The 20,017-nt window shown below is 34.0% G+C and overlaps 3 protein-coding genes across 3 annotated transcripts; 1 reads left to right on the top strand and 2 right to left on the bottom strand.

The window, feature by feature from the left end:
* The first annotated feature begins 1,899 nt into the window (after positions 1 to 1,899).
* On the top strand, positions 1,900 to 4,134 carry LOC145097891 (S-adenosyl-L-methionine-dependent methyltransferases superfamily protein). Its single transcript, XM_079035550.1, has 4 exons — positions 1,900 to 2,058; positions 2,435 to 2,953; positions 3,171 to 3,418; positions 3,803 to 4,134. Exons 2-4 carry the CDS (start codon positions 2,505 to 2,507, stop codon positions 4,054 to 4,056), a joined length of 951 nt encoding a protein of 316 aa, XP_078891676.1. The 5' UTR covers positions 1,900 to 2,058; positions 2,435 to 2,504; the 3' UTR covers positions 4,057 to 4,134.
* Positions 4,135 to 4,851: 717 nt separating this feature from the next.
* On the bottom strand, positions 4,852 to 8,937 carry LOC145100823 (transcription factor MYB98-like). The gene is made up of 3 exons (XM_079037953.1): positions 8,706 to 8,937; positions 5,848 to 5,974; positions 4,852 to 5,498 (listed from the first exon to the last, which is right to left on the bottom strand). Exons 1-3 carry the CDS (start codon positions 8,921 to 8,923, stop codon positions 4,974 to 4,976), a joined length of 870 nt encoding a protein of 289 aa, XP_078894079.1. The 5' UTR covers positions 8,924 to 8,937; the 3' UTR covers positions 4,852 to 4,973.
* A 1,542-nt stretch (positions 8,938 to 10,479) lies between these two features.
* Positions 10,480 to 14,942, bottom strand: LOC145097890 (DEAD box RNA helicase family protein). The gene is made up of 9 exons (XM_079035549.1): positions 14,787 to 14,942; positions 13,580 to 13,931; positions 13,356 to 13,463; positions 13,208 to 13,276; positions 12,459 to 12,728; positions 11,935 to 12,285; positions 11,569 to 11,846; positions 11,093 to 11,425; positions 10,480 to 10,896 (listed from the first exon to the last, which is right to left on the bottom strand). Exons 2-9 carry the CDS (start codon positions 13,904 to 13,906, stop codon positions 10,677 to 10,679), a joined length of 1,956 nt encoding a protein of 651 aa, XP_078891675.1. The 5' UTR covers positions 13,907 to 13,931; positions 14,787 to 14,942; the 3' UTR covers positions 10,480 to 10,676.
* Between the last annotated feature and the right edge of the window lie 5,075 nt (positions 14,943 to 20,017).

Here is a 20,017-nt window from a genome sequence, read left to right as displayed (position 1 = left end):
AGTTGTGATTTGAAATTTTTAAACAACTACTAAGAAGATATATTATAGTTAAATGTTTTATAGATAGAAAACTTTTGAGAGATAATACATATTGATGTTTTTTTATCGGGTGGAACGTTTTGAACCTATTTGAAAAAAATAAAATACAAAACTAATAGATAACTATATATATATATATATATATATATATATATATATATATATAAAATAAATGTTTATTCGGTTTTTTTGGACTATTCGGTTCTTATTTTATAAAACAGAACCAATCCGAAATCGAAAATAATAATTCGGTTTTATTGAAAATCAATCCAAAAATCCAAATATCCGAACAAAATAGTCCAATCCAAATTGTCCAATTGTCCAATTCGGTTTTATCCAAATAGTGATTAGCTCTAAAAATAATAAATGAAAAAAAGAAAAAAAAGACTAATTTAATTTATCAATTTTAAAGACATAATCAAAATTTTTATCAAATGTCTAAAATAGTCACTGATTTAGCAATTCATATGTGAGATCAATAAATGAATTGAGGACAAGGAAACGTCCTTGTGGTTTGTGAGAAGTTTTATTGAGCTGCAAAATGGGTCGCGAGTGGTCCCCATAATGTTTTTTTTTTTCATCTTTTTTTCATATTTACATTATTTTTTAGATAATCTGATTAATATTTAGCAATTCATATATGAAACCAATAAATAAGCTGAGGACAAGGAAACATTGTTTTGGTATGTGAGAAGTTTTATTGGGCTGCAAAATGGGTCGCAAATGGTCTCCATAATGCATTTTTTTTCAATCTTTCTTTCATATTTACATTATTTTTCAGATAATCTGATTAATATTTAGCAATTCATATGTGAAATCAATAAATAGGCTGAGGACAAGGAAACGTCGTTTTGGTATGTGAGAAGTTTTATTGAGCTACAAAATGGGTCACAAATGGGTCACAAATGGTCCCCATAATGAATTTTTTTTCATCTTTCTTTCATATTTACATTATTTTTTGGGGTGAAAACTCTTTAATAAATGTATTTTTTTTTTTAAGATTTTACCAAAATGAAATTCGAAAAATGTTTTTATAGGGTTTTCGTAGGTCAAACATATATTTTTGTAGACGGTATGTGTGCTCTTAAAGTTTGTTTTAAAAATGATGTCATTTGTTGATTTTGCAAATGGCATGTCTATTTCGCGTGAAAATGGTGGCGTTTTTGTTTTTTTGATATTTTTCTCAATAGTTTTTTTCATCCAAAAAAGTTCATGAAAAATGAAAAAACTATAGGATTTTTTATTATTTAAACCTAAGGCTTCTAAAAGAGTGTTAATTAACAAGCTTTTTTCATGAACTTTTCAAATAACTGTGTAGGTCCATACGTTTTCAACCACTTTTAAATTTACAACTTATAAAAAAAACTCATAAAAAGCAAATTGGATGTTTTTAGACATATTTGTCTTTTTCACTAATAATAACTTATTGGTAATACTTAGATAATCTGATTATTCAACGAAAATCATATCATCTAGCATAAATGATGAGAAATGTTTTAACTTTAACTTCTTGTTTATTAATGTTTGTAGTTTAACAAATCTATTTGTTTTGGTTTAGTTGGTTAAATTCTAGACTTCTGAAGGGCGAAATTGTCAATTGTCAGTAGTGTGAGGGTCAAGCAGTACATCACATCATCATGAACCCTAAACCCTAATATTTTAGGAGAAAGAAGAAAAAGAACGATATCAGTCCTGAAATAGTGTTTGAAATTGCTTTTTTAAATAGCTATTGACTTAAGCCCAATAAATTTAAAAGAAAAATGTTTGAACTTCTTAAAATGATTTTATGGAACAACTAAAAAAAAACAGTTTTTGTCTTTTTGATAAGTAAAGATAACCTGATTTTGACTTATTGAAGTTCAAATGACCTATTTACCCCCCAAAATATAACCCTCGTTAACAGCCCCCTTCACACACAGTTCGCACAACGTTCACCTGCATCTTTATCGCCGACCCTTCTCCGCTCCAGACCTCCGATTTCCGGCACCGGCTTCGGTCTTCTCCTTCTCCGAACACGTGGTAAGTCCCGCATTCTTTTTCTGGTTTGATAAGCGCATGCTTTTTTTTTTGGAACAGGTTACTCTAGATACTGCTAAGATATTTTTTTGGTCGATTTCAATTATACACAACCCATTAATATTTAACTATAATTGATTTTGTTCGTTTACAAATCACATCGATTGAATTTTGGAATTCCATTAGTAGCAATTGATTTTGCTCAAGTATTGAAGGTATTACACCATTTTTTCTGAAAACAGAAGCTAGAAATTTACATTTTACTTTATAAGAAACGTAAATAAGTTGTTAGACTATTATGAACAGAATCAATCTCAGTTTCCAAATACTCCGTTTAGCATCAATGAACTTCAGCTCATTTTCGTCTTCTTTTGCTTAGCACATAGAGGAATCCCTCATCATTCATCACATTAGGATTCAGTTACTAGTCTGTTTCACAATTTCAAAGGATGTTGCCTACTGATCCTATGAAGAAGTTATCATTCAAGCGACACATTAGTGATGGAGATTTGGTTATAGTATATGAAAAACACGACAACATGAAGGCTGTAAAAGTATCAGAAAAGTCTGTTCTTGAGAACCGATTCGGTGTTTTCAAGCATTCAGATTGGATTGGGAAACCATTTGGCTGCAAAGTATCTAGCCACAAGGGTGGATTCGTTTACTTATTAGCTCCAACTCCTGAGCTATGGACATTGGTTTTAAGCCACAGAACTCAAATTCTTTACATTGCTGACATCAGCTTTGTGGTCATGTACTTAGAACTGATTCCTGGTTGTGTTGTGCTTGAATCTGGAACTGGAAGTGGATCTTTGACAACTTCACTAGCAAGAGCCATTGCTCCTACAGGACATGTCTATACTTTTGATTTCCATGAACAAAGAGCTATAGCTGCTAGGTAAGACCTTTATACATTTTGTCACTTATTCAGTGTCTGTTTGATAGTTGCTGATTGAATCAGACCCAACTCTTATCAGACTCAGTAAGAGGCATATCATATCAGAGGCTTCTAACTGTGATATCAAACAGTCTAAATCTGACTGAGGCATATGGAACAGGCACATAGACTCTTAATTTCTTGTTAGACTTATGATATTTTTTTTGTTGCAAAACAGAGAAGATTTTGAGAAGACAGGATTGAGTGATTTGGTGAGTGTGGGAGTGAGAGATATTCAGGGTGAGGGGTTTCCTAAAGATTTAGTTGGAAGGGCAGATGCTGTCTTTTTGGATCTACCTCAGCCTTGGCTTGCTATTCCTTCTGCTGGAGAAATGTTGAAAGAAGATGGAGTTTTGTGTTCATTCTCACCTTGCATTGAACAAGTGCAACGATCATCTGAAACTCTTGCATCAAATTCTTTTACTGGTATGCTCTTGTACAATGTATACAAATATAGCACTTTCACTTCTTTAAAACCTTAATAAATAAAATTGAACTTTTTATACAACATTGCACTTTTAATCTTATAAGTATTAAAGCATTGTACTTTGAAGAATTTAACTGTTTATAACATTGTACTTTCAAAAAAAAAAAAAAAAAATCTTATTAAAACGTTGTGCTTTGAAAAGTCTATCCGTTTGCTTTGTATTTGGATGACATTGCTATAATTGGGTAAATCTCTCAAAGTACAATGATGTAATAGGAAATAATAAAAGTAAGATGCTATAATATTAATAAGCAAATAAATGAAAGTACGTTTCTATTTCTTGCATTTAACCTAAACATACATGTTGGATATATTATATGCAGATATAAGGACATTTGAGGTCTTACTACGCACGTATGAAGTCCGAGAAGCAAAAATGGATCAATGTCAAACTCAAACTCAAACTGAAGAAGGGACTCCTGGGGCCCGCCCGTTTAAGAGAAAGCAACGTGCAAGTGAAGCAAGTAATTGGCAAGCGGATAATTCGGGTTCACCTTCGGTCATGGCTAGGCCATCGGGTGAGGCAAAAGGCCACACGGGATATCTAACATTTGCTAGACTTAAATGTATTGCATGAATCATGATGGCATAAGCCTAAGGGGCTTTTTCTTTTTGACTTAATGGAGTGAATGAGTTAAGCTTTTAATATGGACAACTATGCATGGTTGTTTCTTTTTTACTTAATCTAGACATATGGGTCAAGCCAAAATTCAAAAACTTGGCTTATTTAGCTGGCTACAGCTATACATGGTTGATTCTTTTTTACCTAATCTAGTCAGATCGGTTAAGCCAAAGTTCAAAAAGTTGGCTTATTTGGATAGTTATACATGGTTGTTACTTTTTTACTTAGTCTCGACATAATGACTAAATGGGTTAAGTCAAAAAAAAACTTGGCGTAATGTATCGAGACATTGACACTTTGCCTATTTGTAACCTTTTTTTTTTGTCGCAACTCCGCTCATTTTAACATTGATAAATATTATGAAAATTGATTGTTGGAATATAAGGATAAAATTGTCATTTAATCTTATTCACACGATTTATTCGATCAAGAAATATACTTTATGTATACAACATTTTATCCATATACTTCACACATACATGACTTAATTAGGAAAATAAACCTTAAGACTAAATTAATAGATAAATGTAGCTAAATTTTTGTAGTGAGTAGTCGTTTTCAGCTTTATTCGATATACATTCAAAACTTTATCTGATAAAGTCCAAAGCTTTATTCAATACACATCAGAATGTTGGATTTTTTATTTGATATTACTTGATCTTTGTCAAGTTTGCTAAGAAAATAAAGGATTTCATTGTACATTGAAGCATATAAAGGCAACAATTTATCCCATAGTAGTAGTTGCATTGGTAACAAAACGAACTTCAAACACAATCTTTTATCCCACCAAAAGGGGATAAAGACAAAAACAGAAATTCTAATATGTTAATGAAGTCGAAAAATAAGAACTTGAACTAAACCCCAAAGAAACACTATTGATATAGCATCTCCAAAAAATCCATCTCCTTCTTCAAATCAAATTCCAAATGACTAGTCAAATGAGAGGACACCTGGTCAAAGTCAAAGCTACTCTCGTTGACCATTGACCAACCCGGCACATAACCCTGCATAGCACCTAAATTATAGTCCTCTAATGAAAACGATGGCATGGCATTCACATCGGATGAAAAGCCCATCTGCATAGGGGCAATTTGGGCATCAACATTTGTGTCGTTATTTTGTTTTTTGATGTTGTTGATTTGAATTTGATCATCAGATGAAGAAGAAGAAGATGAAGATGAAGGGACACTTCTTATGTATTCTTGCAAAAGGGATTGGTATTTAGGCTTGCCACGTCTTCTAGAAGATAACTGTCTTCTTTTTGTTGCATTCCAATGATTCTTAATGGTGTTTTCACTTCTTCCAGGCAATCTTCTTGCTATTTCTGACCATTTGTTTCCAACTTCTTTGTGAATTGCTATCAATAACTTGTCTTCTTCCTCGGACCATGCATCTTTCTGCAAATATTTGTTTGTAACATGGTGAAACGATACCATAATAACTCATTTAGATGCATTTGACTTTCCAAAAATTTGTTATAAGCAAGAAATAACAATGTATTTTGGTTGATTTGTTTATTACATTGTCTTACTTTCATTTATTTTTATTTAAGTATTGTACTACAGATAATCACAAAAATAACCACTTTATGATGTGACATTTAAAAATGGTCCTTTTATGATGTGACATTTAAGAAATTGACAATTTTATGAATTAAGAAATACCTCCCCACCACAATAAACCTTAACAAATTAAAACAAATTTAAAAAAAAAAAAAAAAAATTGGTAGAATGTGGAAGGGCATACGGTGATATCTGGCCTCAAATGGTTTTGCCATCTATCTCTGCATTGCTTTGCAATCCTTCCAGGAAGTTTTTCAGCAATTTTAGACCATTTGGTATCCCCATGCTGCTTCACCAACTGCACCAACAACCTGCAAATGTATTTAAAATAAAACTTTATGAAATTTATAGAAGAAATTTAAATAAAAAGGAAACCAAATAAGCCTTCAGGGTTGCCTCATAAAATATTTGTTCACCTTGATGGTGATAAAACAGCTTTAGTATGAACAACCATTGGATCTATAAGTTAGTTTCTTATCTATTTTTTCATTAAAAAAATATATTTTTATTTATAACCAAATTTGATATTTTGAAGATTATAGAAAGTATAAACAGTATGTTTTATTTTTATTTTTTTTAAACTAAAATTTCAATAGTCTTGTTATGTCTTTATTTTAAGATTGTAAAAAAAGAAAATTTTCAGAAAAGTCTCAATATTTTCGTAAAAGTTTCACTTTAGTCCCCAAAAAAAAATTTGAACAAAAAAGTCTCAATTTTACACAATAATATGTCATTTCCTGTTAAAAAAGAGATTTTTTGTTAATTTGAGCCAAAATGAAATTAATCGGGTCTTTTATGTTTAAAAAAAATAATTTTGGACTAAAGTGAAACTTTTCCAAAAATATTAGGATTTTTCTAACAATTTCCCTATAGAAAATATCAAAATATATATGTGGAAATATATAATTTTTATCTCTATTTGAAGAGGAAAAAAAAAGGTCTTGCTAAAGACACCATCCTACATTAAAGATATCCTATTTTATAACACACCTATCTAACTTTATTTTTTAATCATTATCTAATAATTATTATTTGATTATCTTTTATTCTCTTACTTCATTATAACATAATTATTATTTGCTTTATTATTTATTAATTATATTTTTATTACCAACTTTATTAATATTTATTTTAAATTTATCTTTTAATAAGATAAAAAAACAACAACAATCTAAGAAACAATCCAAGCCACTTATTTAACAAATCAATGGTAAAATCAATTATAATTGATTTAAATAATTATACTTTTTTATATAAGAATAATTAGATGTTATTGATAAATAAGTAATTTTGTCATCATCAGCCCCTTAAAAAATGCCTTCGCACTCCTATCGTTTAATTCACACAAATTAAAACATTTATTACTTGAGTTGTTTATTATATTGATTAGTGTAAATAGAAAATAAAGTATCTAATTAATCACCTTTGGTATTATATTACAGTTATTGATTATTGATTAAACGACCATTTATAAAAGTTAAAAAAATAAACGATCATTTAAATTAAATCATATTTAGTAATTGTATTAAAATCTAATATGCTTAGATTAAGGAATCGTTACTTGTAAATAGTTATAAATGATTTGGTAGTTACTAATTTAAATTCAAATTAATAAATTTGCAATTATATGAAAAAAAAAAAAGACAAAAAAGAAAAGGAGAAAAAAACAACAATAATAATAATAAGTTTAAACTTATTTTGTATTAAGATAAAAAAAATCAACTATAATATTATTTGTATAATATAATAATATAAAAAAATATTATAAAAAATAAAATTTCAAATAAAAAAATGTATTACCGTCTAAAAAAATATAAAGTAGTAATTTTTTTTCCATGTCCGTTGATAAAAAAATTACCTCAAAAAAGTTATGCATATGCATATAGTTATAATATAGTATAAAATATAACATTTATAATTATACAAGTTGAGAGAGAGAGATATATGTTATTAAAAAAATTAAGTAAATGGGTGCACAGAAAAATAAAATGAAAAAAGAAAAAAAACGGCCTTCCAATCAAAATTAGTGTGCAGGTGTCTAAATTAAAAACCTATATTAGCTTGGTGTGTCGACTAAACCGGTATGTCAAAAAAATACCCATAATCATACATTTTAGTGTTTTTTTTTCAATTAATATAGAGTCTAATTAATAACTAGATAAGTATTGTGAAAAAAAAGACCAACCAATCTAGTGGTGCCACGTGCAGAGAGGACGATTCGCCTGCTGCTTTTTCTTTTATTTTTTATAATTTTAATTTTTTTTCTTATTAGTTATATTTCTTTGAATGGGTTTGATGTTATCAACTCACTCAAAAGTCATGTCTTTGTTGAGACGAGTTTGTTTGTAGACTGTTTTTGGAAATGATGAAATTATTATAAGAATTGAAATCGAGTTAGAATCAAATGATGAAAATTGAATTGAATAATTTTAATTTTTAATTATATAAAAGGGTGTTTTGGTCTTTTAATTAGAAAGAAATGGAATCGTAGTAATGGTGAAACCATCAAACATGAAATTGAAAGTTTGGCAACCAAACATGGAATCTCGAATTCTAATTACATCCGTGAATCAAAAATGATCTTAAAGTTTTACATCAACTAGTTGAATCAAAATTCAAAGGAAAGGACGATTCTTCTACTGCTGTTTCTTTTCTTTTTATAAATTTAATTTTTTTTTGTCTTATTAGGTTGTTGGTTGTTTATTGTAGACTGTTTTGAAAAAAAAAATGAAATTATCAAGAGAGGTAGAATCAAACAATGAATATTGAATAATTTTATATTTTTTATTATAACTATTTTTTTTCTTATATACATCTAAGGGTATATTGGTCTTTTAATGAGAAAGAAATGGAATCCTAGGAATGGTGAAACCATCAAACATGGAATTGGAAGTAATATGAGGGAATTGAATTCCATCCATTTGGCAACCAAACATGTCGTGGAATGGAATCTTGAATTCCAATTACGTCCACAAACCAAACATGTCCTTAAAGTTCTACATCAACTGCTTGAATCAAAAGTCAAAGGTGAGGGGAAGTTACCTGTCTTCATCAGAATTCCATTGTCCTTTAACAATTACGGGTTTCCGCCAACCTTTATTACTACTCTTCCTTTTTGCCTTGTTCTTCCTACAATTTCCTTTCTTTTGTCGCCCATTTTCACCACTTGAGTTCAAGCATGATACCTCTGTGGGTGAGTTTCCAAATGTTGTTTCAAACATCTGAAGATTGAACTGCTGAACAAATGTTGCTTGATCCATTGATTCCAAAGACTTCAAATTTTTTGGGCTATCAAAATCATGTTTGAATCCGTCTTCGACTTGTGAGGGGTTGAAACAATATAAAGAAGAGATCAACTCTTTTAAGTAACAATTAAGTGATGAAGCTTGATATGGATTAAAATTAATATAAGAATGAGTAGGTTCCAAAAAGAAAGGATTTTGGTTGGTTATTTGCATTGAATTAGGAAATTTATGATACAAATTATATGTGGTTTCTATAAGAGAATTGTTAACTAATTTATTTTGAAATATACCATATTCATTATGGTGTCAAAATTTTGCATTCAAGCCTTAAAACAATTATGATAAGTTGCTATGACATCAACACTTGTTTATAATTCATTATCATTTCTACCTTTGATGTCAACCTGAATTATGTCCTCGTTTACATGTGGACTAGTTTTTAAAATTGTATTTAAATATTAAGTTTTGTTTATAAAGTTTTCAAAAGATCTTTGACAGAGTATTTCACATCAACAAAACACGATGTGTTCAATATCTACTGCAAAATAGCCTTTTTGACTTGTTACCCAGCTATCTTTTGCCAATGCTAACGTGCTTGGTTATGAAACTAGACTTGAACCCAAAGACCTGACAAGTTAGCATGAGGATTTCAAATATTCATTTTCTTCATTAATACTTGATGTTAGACTCTGAGAGAATATTATAATGTTTATAAATATATTCTAAGGTTTCATATTAAAGGCTAATTTGACTAATCGTCAACCAACTATTATATATATTCGTATTTCGTATTCGGTCACTTTTGTATCATTATGTCTTGATATAGCCGAGCCATCAACTTGAGACTTGTTCGCTAAGAAGCTTTTCATTATTAACAAAGTGCTTAAATTGGGCATTAATACAACAAAATAAAAGTTGTGAATGTATGTATTATTACACTGGTTGTGACACCCGTATATTATACGGATTGATTAAAACAAAATGTTAAATATGAACAATTAAATTGGAAGTTTGTTTGAATTTGAAAATTATGAGAAAAAAAAACATACAAAAAATAAATAAATTAAAATTTTGTATTTAGTTATCAAATTCGTGTATTAAAAGAGTTAACTATAACAAAATGTTACAGACAAAAGTTTAAACTGTAAACTTTTTTGAAATTGAAACTGAAATTTAAAATTTAAAATTTAAAATTAATAGTTATTATAGTTGATTTAATTTATAGAAGGTAAATAAATGATATATTGGAAATGAAAAATAAAGTAAATGACAAGTGGAAATAAATATATATCTCAAAATTATAACAAAACGACATGTGGCCAAGTAAATAAAAGAATGACATGTGCAAAATCATTCTTATTTATTAGGATAGAATTCTCATGGTTAATATAACTTCACAAAAGCTTAACTTATTTTATGTAATAAAATAAAACCAACCAAATTATTTTTTTTTTCATTATTTTCTATTAAAATAATAAAGATACAGAAATATGGAGACCCACAATTGACAACACAGCAGCATCCAACAGTTGCCTATATATATGTATGTTATATCGACCAACCAACCAACGTTATCAAAAACTGATACATACTTTGGCTAAAAAACTTGAACATCATCCATCTACTGGAAAACTACAATAATCTCTCTTTTCTTTCCCCTAATTCATTGTTTTTTTCTTTTTACCATAACAATACATAACAACACCCATCCAAAAAAATAAACAAAAAATATAAAAAAGAAAAAAGTTTGGTTGTCCACATTACTACATTACTCTCGAATCATTCCTTCCTCCTCTTCATCAGCACCGGGAGCACGAAAGCGAGGCCGGAATCCATTTTTGGGTGCTAAACCCAAACCAAACCTCTCCGGGCTTCGGCTCCTGCTGCGGGCCCTACCACCACCACCACCCACATTGCTTTCATCAAAACGTTTATGACTATTATTATTATTATTGTTATATCCACCACCACCACCAATCCTGTTGTTGCTGTAATCCAACAATAACAAAAACACATTACCAAACAAGTTCAGATTTTTCAGTTATGTTCGCAATAAACTTTTTTCTTACAATTCTAGTGTAAATTCTTATGCAGTGGTTTTTCTAAAAACGTTACTTACAAGAATCTCAATTGAAGACCAAAACTGAAAAAACTAAAACCAAAAGTGTAAATTAGTAATAATACCTGTCACGGCCTCCACCACCACCACCCCAACTGCTCCTCCCACCAAAGCCACCACCACCACCGCCACGGCCACCACCACCACCAAAACTAGAACCAGAACCCCAGCGGTTAAACCTGGCGCCTTTTCCACCGCCACGTGCCGCCATATTCCGAATCTCCACCGGGACACGTTGATTGGAGCCTTCCAATAATTTCACAAGTTCTGAAGCATGCTTTGAATCTTGATCACCAAAAAACGTATAAGCCTCTCCAGTGGCCCCCGCCCTCCCAGTCCTTCCAATCCTATGCACATAATCTTCAACTCCCGTGGGAAAGTCATAGTTAATCACCACCCTGTTGCAACCAAAAAAAAAACATATTAGGGATAATCACCCCAATAATCTTTTTTTAGATATGATTTAAAAAAAGAAGTAATATATCAATTAAGACAACCCCGACTTCTTCTAGAAGGGCAAAATTGGAAATAAGTGAATAACCTGATGTCTTTGATGTCTAGTCCACGAGCGGCGACATCGGTGGCAACGAGCACGGGGGACCTACCGGATCGAAACTGATTCAAAACATAATCGCGTTCGCCTTGAGATTTGTCTCCGTGAATAGCAGCAGCAGAAAACTGTCGGGTCAAATTGCGTGCCAGCTGGTCACACATCTTTTTTGTTGAACAAAAGATGATGATTTTTGCCCTTGGTTCTTGTGATCGAAGTATTTGCTCCAATCGTTTGTGTTTCTCCATTGGTGCCAATACCTCAATATGCTGCCAACCATAACCATAACCATACAAAAACATTTACAGAATTGTCTCTTTTTGACTAAATGGGTCAAGCAGAATATTATAGTAGTACCTGTGTAATAGCTTTGTTGGCAACGAGTTCATCTACATTTCCGATATTGACTTGGATAGGGTTGACCAATAAATCTGCTGCGATTTTGCGGACCTCTTTTGGCCAGGTGGCAGTGTACATGAGGGTTTGACGGCGTGTGGGGACCATGTTCACTATTTTTCTTATTTGAGGTTCAAATCCCATGTCTAACATACGATCCGCTTCATCCAAGACTAAGTAAGTAACCTGACTTAGGTTTATTCTTCTCATTTCTATAATGTCATTCAATCGTCCAGGTGTCGCAACCACAATGTCTGTCCCACGATCTAACTCCCGTAGTTGTGGGCCCTTTGGTGCTCCTCCGTACAAACACTGGAAATTCAAATATTTAACAAAGCTTAGCATTTGCATCAAAATTAATCACAATCAAGTCAACAATAGTGTCTGTTTGGTTAGATGGAATGGGTTAGTATTACATTTCATGATCATGATTGTGGGGACCATTCCTTCCCTGAGATTATTATTTGACAATTTTGGAAACATACCGTGCATAGTATCTTTGATGATTTCCCAAACTTTATTGCTTCAGCTTGTATCTGGGTAGCCAACTCTCTTGTAGGTGACAAAACCAAAACAGTGGGACCCATTTGGCGATTCTTGTAGACCCTTTTAAGATGAATAAACCCTGGAATCAAGTAACCCAATGTCTTCCCGGACCCCGTTTTTGCAATTGCTACTATATCACGGCTTTGAAGAGCAACAGGCCATGATTGTGCTTGAATTGGAGTGGGGGATGTAAACCCTGCCTCAAGTACCTGGAATAAAACCAAAGAACCAGCAACCTCCTTAAAGATATCTGATTTCATAGCATCTGGAAGAATCCAATAAGATTCCGGAAGTTTCCAGAAGGAGGAGGCCTCTTCTTTCAGTCGGACCAAACTGGCAAACAGAATCACCACCATCCACGACCATGGATGATTCGGAAAGCCCTTTTCAGAAGATTGGTCCACCGTATAAGAGTACTCCACATTACACCAGATTATATGCAATGCAATGCAACCCCTTTTCAAGAGAATAGGGTGGCAGCATAGCGTACGACATTTAGCTCCTTCCTGGAGCTAATATCGCACCTGGGAAAAAAAAAGTAAGAGATGGAAAAAAGTGAACATGAGTCTGAAAGTTTATGGAACTTCAGAAATCACAAAAAACATTGCAGTGTACCTACTATTTCAAATAGGTTGCACAATATAATGCTTAATCACCATGGACTGCATATAAGTAACATAAAACATACCTCTCTAAGTAACTCAGATGGAAAACCAGTATCTTCAAATGATGTAAAAGGTGGAGGCACATCAGCTCCCTAAAAGAAAATTGAAAAAAAAAGTCAATCTCTATGAACCTGAGCAGATAGACAGTGAATAAGATTTTATGTTACTTACAGTTACAGTTATCTCATGGCGCTTACGATAAGCATCAGGTGATAAACCACTTCCACCTGGTCCAGCAGCAACTGTCCCATTTGGGGCATAAGACCCAGTTCTTGTACTCTGACATAAGATTAAAACAAGCCATTCATTTGTTATCTAGATTCCAGAACAACACAAGATAACAGACTCACTACAAGAGTAAAAGACGATGTGTGTAACATTAAAATTTGTCATACCTCGTAACCTCTTGTTCCAGAAGAGAGCTTTGATCCACCATTGCTGCTTTTACCATATCTATCATCATCAATAAAACCATTCTCTTGTTTTGAAGATTGTTGGACCTGAACTGAAGAACTTACAGCTACTGAAGATGACTTTTGTTGCTGACTTGAACCCTTAGACCCTGCTGAGGGCTTCTCATATTGGGTAACATTAGTTACTGGATTCCAATAGTAGTGATACCCAGTGGCTCCATCAACTAAACCTTTCCAAGGTTTTGGAAGGGAAGGGTCTTCTGGGGCATAGCGAGGAGCTGGAGTAGGTTCAGTTGTGGTAGCAGCCATATAAAAAAACCAATGTCACTATTCACTACACCAAACAAAATTCTTGATAAGAAATCAGGTTAGAATTAATAGCATAAAAAAAACACAAAGTTATATTTAGTCACATGCTGATGCTGCACAAAGAGATAACAAATGGCTACTATCTTAAGAATAACTTTCAAAGATCATTTGAGAAACATAAGAAGTTAAACAGGATAAATCTGATTCAGATTTACACCATACACAGAAAAGTGGTTTGGGGGTACTATAATCTGCTTTCAGTTTTGGGAATCCAGTACCAAAATACTGATAGACATGTCATTCCAACTAATAAATGGTTTACTACATACAAAGCTCTCGATGAATTAGAAGTAAAACATCACCACCACTTATTCTGTACCACTAAAAGACTCGAGAAATCAGGTTAAAATTCAACACAAGCGTGATGTCAAACACAAACTTCACTCAAAAAGTAATATTGCACGACTAAGATCTCAAATATATTTTTCCGAACTCATCAACGAGAAGACATGGAGTTATACATGATCTCAGGATGAAAATCTTAATGAGAAAAAGGGTTTATGTCTGTAATAAAACGTATTCAGTTTTAGGGGTTTGTGGAGTTATACATGAGTACATGACATGTCAGGATGAGAAACTCAAGGAACCAGGTCAGAAATCCGTACAAGCATAAAGTATAAAACCGTAAGACTAATACCTTGAAGATACCAGAATCGCTATAGAAACATGTAAAGTTCAGATAAAACCCTAATTCGGAAAAGTTTGTGGACATAATAAACCGTATTCCGTTTAGGAGTTATCCAAAAAAATCAAAATCTGCCATCAGATCTGAGACGCGGTTGTGAACCCTAATATGCAATTAAAACAAAATAGAAAGTACCTGAAGGCGTATCGATAGGAAAGGGTAAATCAGGGGCTGATTAGGTTAGAATTAAGAGACGCAAACCTCCTTTTCTGCGATAATTTTCCTCTCTCGTAGATGTATGGAAAGACGAGGCACGAAGAGAGGAAAACACGCTTTGAATGGAGGAAAAGCGGAAGGAAAGAATCTGGCTGGGAAGGAGGAGATATTTATAGCGATACTATATAGTAAGTAGGGTGTATCAAGCCAAATAGCCAATGCAAAACACTTGACTTTAAGTCGGTGGGATACAAATGAAATTGTATGACCTACCACATTTACTATCTCGTCGGCCCCACAAATGTTATTATTCAGTGAAAATTGTTTGAGCACAAGAGGTTCTTGCAGGGAGTTTGTCCGATTTTTTTTTTAATTTTTTTATAATGTTGATTTTGCTTTTATTTTTTTGTTTTTTTATTTATTGAAATATTTTTCTGATTAAAAGAAAATACTCACTCTGTTTCTCTTTCTCAAAAAAAACTTACTCGATTCCAACATTTAAAATTTACACATATTCATAAACATTCAATAGCATTTTCACAAACATAGAAGCACAAACATTTGTTGTCATCATTATCTGTCACTACCACCACCGTCGGCCACCAATCTCTGCCACCACTACCACCACAATTCATCAACATCAAACATGGCTCCATCGCCAGAAAACTCATCGTTGACCTCTCTCTCTCTCTCTCTCTAATCTGTTAAAGAATGATGGTTGTTCTTAACTGAAGTTTTTCATTGGCAGCACCGACAACTAACGTTTTGCTAAGGGTTTCGTCACCACCAGTTCTATTAGGGTTAAGTTTTCGAGCGGTTGGAGGGTGGTGGCGGTGTTATATGTAGGAAAAAGATGAGTGAGAGAGATAGATCGTCATAGCAACAAGGGTTTCGCAATGGGTCTTCATAGCAGCGACAACAAGGGATTTCACATCGATGGTGAGAGTGATAGATTTGAAGCAACGGTGAAACCCTAATCAGAGTTAGGGTTTGTTGCGGATTTGGCAACCTCGAGCTTCATCTAGTATTGCTTATTCAAGATATCTCTCGTATTGCTAGTTCCCTTACCAAGTTGACAAGAAAAGAAGTGAAGTTTGTTAAGATCAAGAAAAGGAATTTGAGATTTTGAAAAGGAAGTTATGAGAAGCTCTTGCATTAGCTTTGCCTGACGGGATGAAATATTTTGTGGTGTATAGTGATGTGTTGGCTAAAGATCTTGGTTGTGTTTTGATCCTGCGTTATAAGGTGATTTTCTATGTTTATGTGTAATTGCAAGAGGCTGAGACGAGGTATACAACGCATGATTTGGAATTAGCAGGGATAATTTTTGCCTTGAAGATTTGGAGGCATTATTTGTACCACACGCATTGCAAGTTGTACACTGATCATAAGAGTTTACAACATGTGTTTCGCAATAAGATTTGAATATGAGGCAGCAAAGGTGGTTATAGTGGATCAGTGATAATGATTGTGAGATTATTTAGCATGTCGGTAAAGCAAATATGGTAGCGGACCGTTGAGCCGTAAGGCGCCAGAAGTCTGTGTAATTAAGTTAGTGTCCACTTTTTTAGAGCAAGTTAGAGAATGTTGTGAAAGAGAAGTTGCGGGAAATTATAGATTTTAAAGAGAACGACCGAAGGTTGAAGACGTTCAAGAATAGAATTTCGGTTCCTGCTTTAGGCAATTCCCAAAAGATGATCTTGAAAAAAGCGCATAATTCCAAGTATTCCATTCACCCGGGAAGTATGATGTAACGCCCGATGGTTCCAAGGTATTATTTAATTATTTAATCATTTTTTTGTCTGATTATGAAAATGGTGTGGGCTTAGTGGATTTGGGCTTTATTGAGTGGGCTTTTGTTGAGGCTGTGCGTTGGGCGTAAGCCTGGTGTATGCGGGGCATAAGTAGCTCATTAAGGAACACGAAGGCATGCACGTACGCTTAGCGTACGAAGTGGTACGCGCAGCGTACATGGTCAGGACCAAAAACCCTAATTTTTAGGGTGCAAGCCATATACAATGTCATTAAGTCCCAAGTAGTAGCCTCCTTATCAGCCTCTTATGTCCAGAAACCCTAAAATCAATTCATATTTTCCATTGTTGAGTGTGTGAGCTTTTAGAAAACTTTTGGTGTTCATCTTTGTGCATTTTGAAGTAGTTGAAGAAGCTAGAAGTTTCTTAGCCTGAAGAGGAGATCTTGGATCCAGAAACTCTACCTTATTTGCCAAGCTTTTGAGGTATCAAGTTCTCATATTGCTTGCTAGATGCTTATATCTCTATCTGGGTTATATTGTATGTTTTTATCCATTTTTTTGGATGGATGTTGGGATTAGGATGTCCTAAATGCTTATTCCTTCATATATAAGGTATGCGTGGACTCCTTTGGCATAAAGGTGCTAACTTTATGGAGTTTAAGGGCTTCATGCATTCATTAAGTCCTTCCTTAACTCATTTTTGAGCTTTGGAGCTTCTCATGGTCATGCATGGACGTAAAGTTAGCAACTTTGCGTGGTATTTCAGCTTAAAGGGGTCAAATATGCATTCTGGAGCAAAGCCTTAATGGATAAGGAGCTTAATCTAGAAGTTGGCTGAATAGGTTGAGTACATTAGGCGTACAAGCCTTCAATGCAGTACGCTTAGTGTACCAGTTGAGTACGCCCATCGTACTTAGTCTGATGGCATTTCGATTATGGACTTTCGGTTTGGGCCTTATTTTGGGCTTGGAAGGTTAGGGTTTAGTTGGGCCATCTGCTTTCGGTAATGTCTAGGCCAAATATGTTATTGGACCTTGGGCTAGGTCCCATGTGAAAGGATTGGGCCCAATTGGGAAGTGGGCCATATTTTGGGCCTTGTTGGATTGTTTAGCTTTGGGCCCATTGGATTGTGGTTGTGGAGTTTTTGACTAAGATACGTTAGGGGTAAAATGGTATTTTTACCCCAAGTAGGGATTTTTGGTTATGATGTAGATCCCAAATGTTAATTAGCTTTTATTTGGCAATTGATAGCCGGGGGAGCTATAGGACCAGTAGTCAGGTATCATTCGTTTCATTCAACTTTTCGTGGTGAGTTTTCCTCGTCGATTTTAGTGGGTCTAAGGCACCAAGGCCGACCCTTGATGATTATGTTGATATACCTTTTGTTTGTGTGTTACTTGTAGGTGCTTGTATATGTATTCTTATTGGGCAGGGCCTGTATTGCGAGTGTTGTGGGCGGGGCCCATTATGCGAGTGTGGGTGGGGCCCGTAATGTGATATGTTTGGTATGCGGTATCTTGGGGAAACTCACTAAGCTTTGTGCTTACGGTTTTTAGTTTGTGTTTCAAGTACTTCCAGTTCCAAGGGGAAGAGCTCAAGTTGACTACATCACACACACCATTGGAATTCCGCATTTGATATTTACTCTAATTTTGACAACATTTGATACATTGGTTTTGTTGAGATGGATGGATGATATTTGAAAATACTATTTTATCTATTATAAAAAAATGAAATTTTTGGGACCATATTTTTGGATGTTACATATGAACACTTATCGAGATTTAAAGTTGTTACATTGATGGCATGGTATAAAGGCAGTAGTTGCAAAGTTCATATTTGAATGTTTGACTTGTGTGCAAGTCAAGTTTGAGCACCAAGCTCCGTATGATCAGTCAGAGTCTCTTCAAATTCCAGTCAAAAAGTTGGAAGAGATCACAATGGATTTTATTAGGTATTGTCGAATAGGAGTCGAGGTTATGATGTCATTTGGATTATTGTTGTCCGTCTAACGAAGAGCGCGTTATTTTTGGTAATTAAAAAAGCAACTACTTTAGAAAAGTTGGCGAAATTGTATGTAGACGAGCTAGTAAGATTACATGGAGTTCCATGGACGATCGGTGTCGGATCGTGATCCAAGATTTACCTCAAAATTTTGGCACGCATTGCAAGTGTCTCAGGGACGAAGATTCTCATGAGTATAGCGTACCATCCCCAAACTTGTGGCTAAAGTACAGGGTTATTAGCCCATGATTACAACAAAAAAAAACACTTAATCTGTAACATCCCAAAACTGAGGTAAAATTTTTCAATTTAAAAATCATTAATCCATACAATCGGTGTCACAAAATCCATCACAAAACAGTGTATCACAATCATCAAAGTAAAATGGAAATCAATGCGGAAACATAAGGGGGATGGTGTGCGATCACGCCAGGCCCTTCCCTTTCATACCGAAAGTACCTAAAACCATAAACATAAAACTGTAAGCACAAAGTTTAGTGAGTTCTCCAAAATACCACATATCATACATACAGTTGGGCCCAACCCTGGGGGTATATTCTAACCCAACATACAATCATAGGCCCATACCTATGGTATGTTTCAACCCGAACATGCAATAATATGCCCAACCCTAGGGTTTCTTTCAACCCAAACATACAATCATGGGCCCAACCATGGGGTTTATTACAACCCAAACATACAATCATTGGCCCAGTCATGGGGTTTATTTCAACCCAAACATATAATCATGCGCCTATCCATGGGGTTTATTTCAACCCAAACAGACAATCATGGGCCTAACCCTGGGGTATATTTCAACCCAATCATACAAGCAAGAGTCACAAAGACAGGTAGCATCCTACATAACACAATCCAGTGGGTCGACATTGGTGCCTTCGACCCACAAGTACAGTAAGAAGACTCACCCTTCAGTCGATACTTAGTTACTACTACTCTCACTGCCAGAAATACCAATGTTATGCACCACCTATATGGTTACATAAGATAAGCCCTAAGCTCTTCTTCCAAAACTAGGATTTTGACCAAAATTCAACTCAAGTAAAAAAGTCACAGTCAAAGTTTACTTTAGTCAACCACCACGTCGTGGCCTTCGATGACCACGTCGTGACCCTCATCCAACAAAATAGTCGGGCGTTTCCCAGTCGCCACTCTGTGGCGACCCAAGGCCACGTCGTAGGTACTGGGTTTCTAACAGCTTAATGGGTTAAGCCATTTCCTTCTATTCTAAGAGCTCTACTACTCAGATCTGGTCCATTCTATGGTCTAAATAGATAAAGTTTCCCAGTTTATCCATTAAGACACCCAAAGACATCGAGATCTCATACCCTAGGTCCAAACAAGGCAAAATACAACAAGAACTTAATCATTAATCCCTTAATCTGAAAAGTCCTTTACCTAACCACTCCATAAGAGTTTCCAATACCAAATCTAG

The sequence above is a fragment of the Lactuca serriola genome, chromosome 4 (assembly GCF_051521515.1).
Source record: "Lactuca serriola cultivar US96UC23 chromosome 4, Lser_US96UC23_V15, whole genome shotgun sequence".
Lineage (NCBI taxonomy): Eukaryota > Viridiplantae > Streptophyta > Magnoliopsida > Asterales > Asteraceae > Lactuca > Lactuca serriola.
Note: the sequence above shows the minus strand (reverse complement) of the source record. Positions and strands in the feature narration are given on the sequence as shown.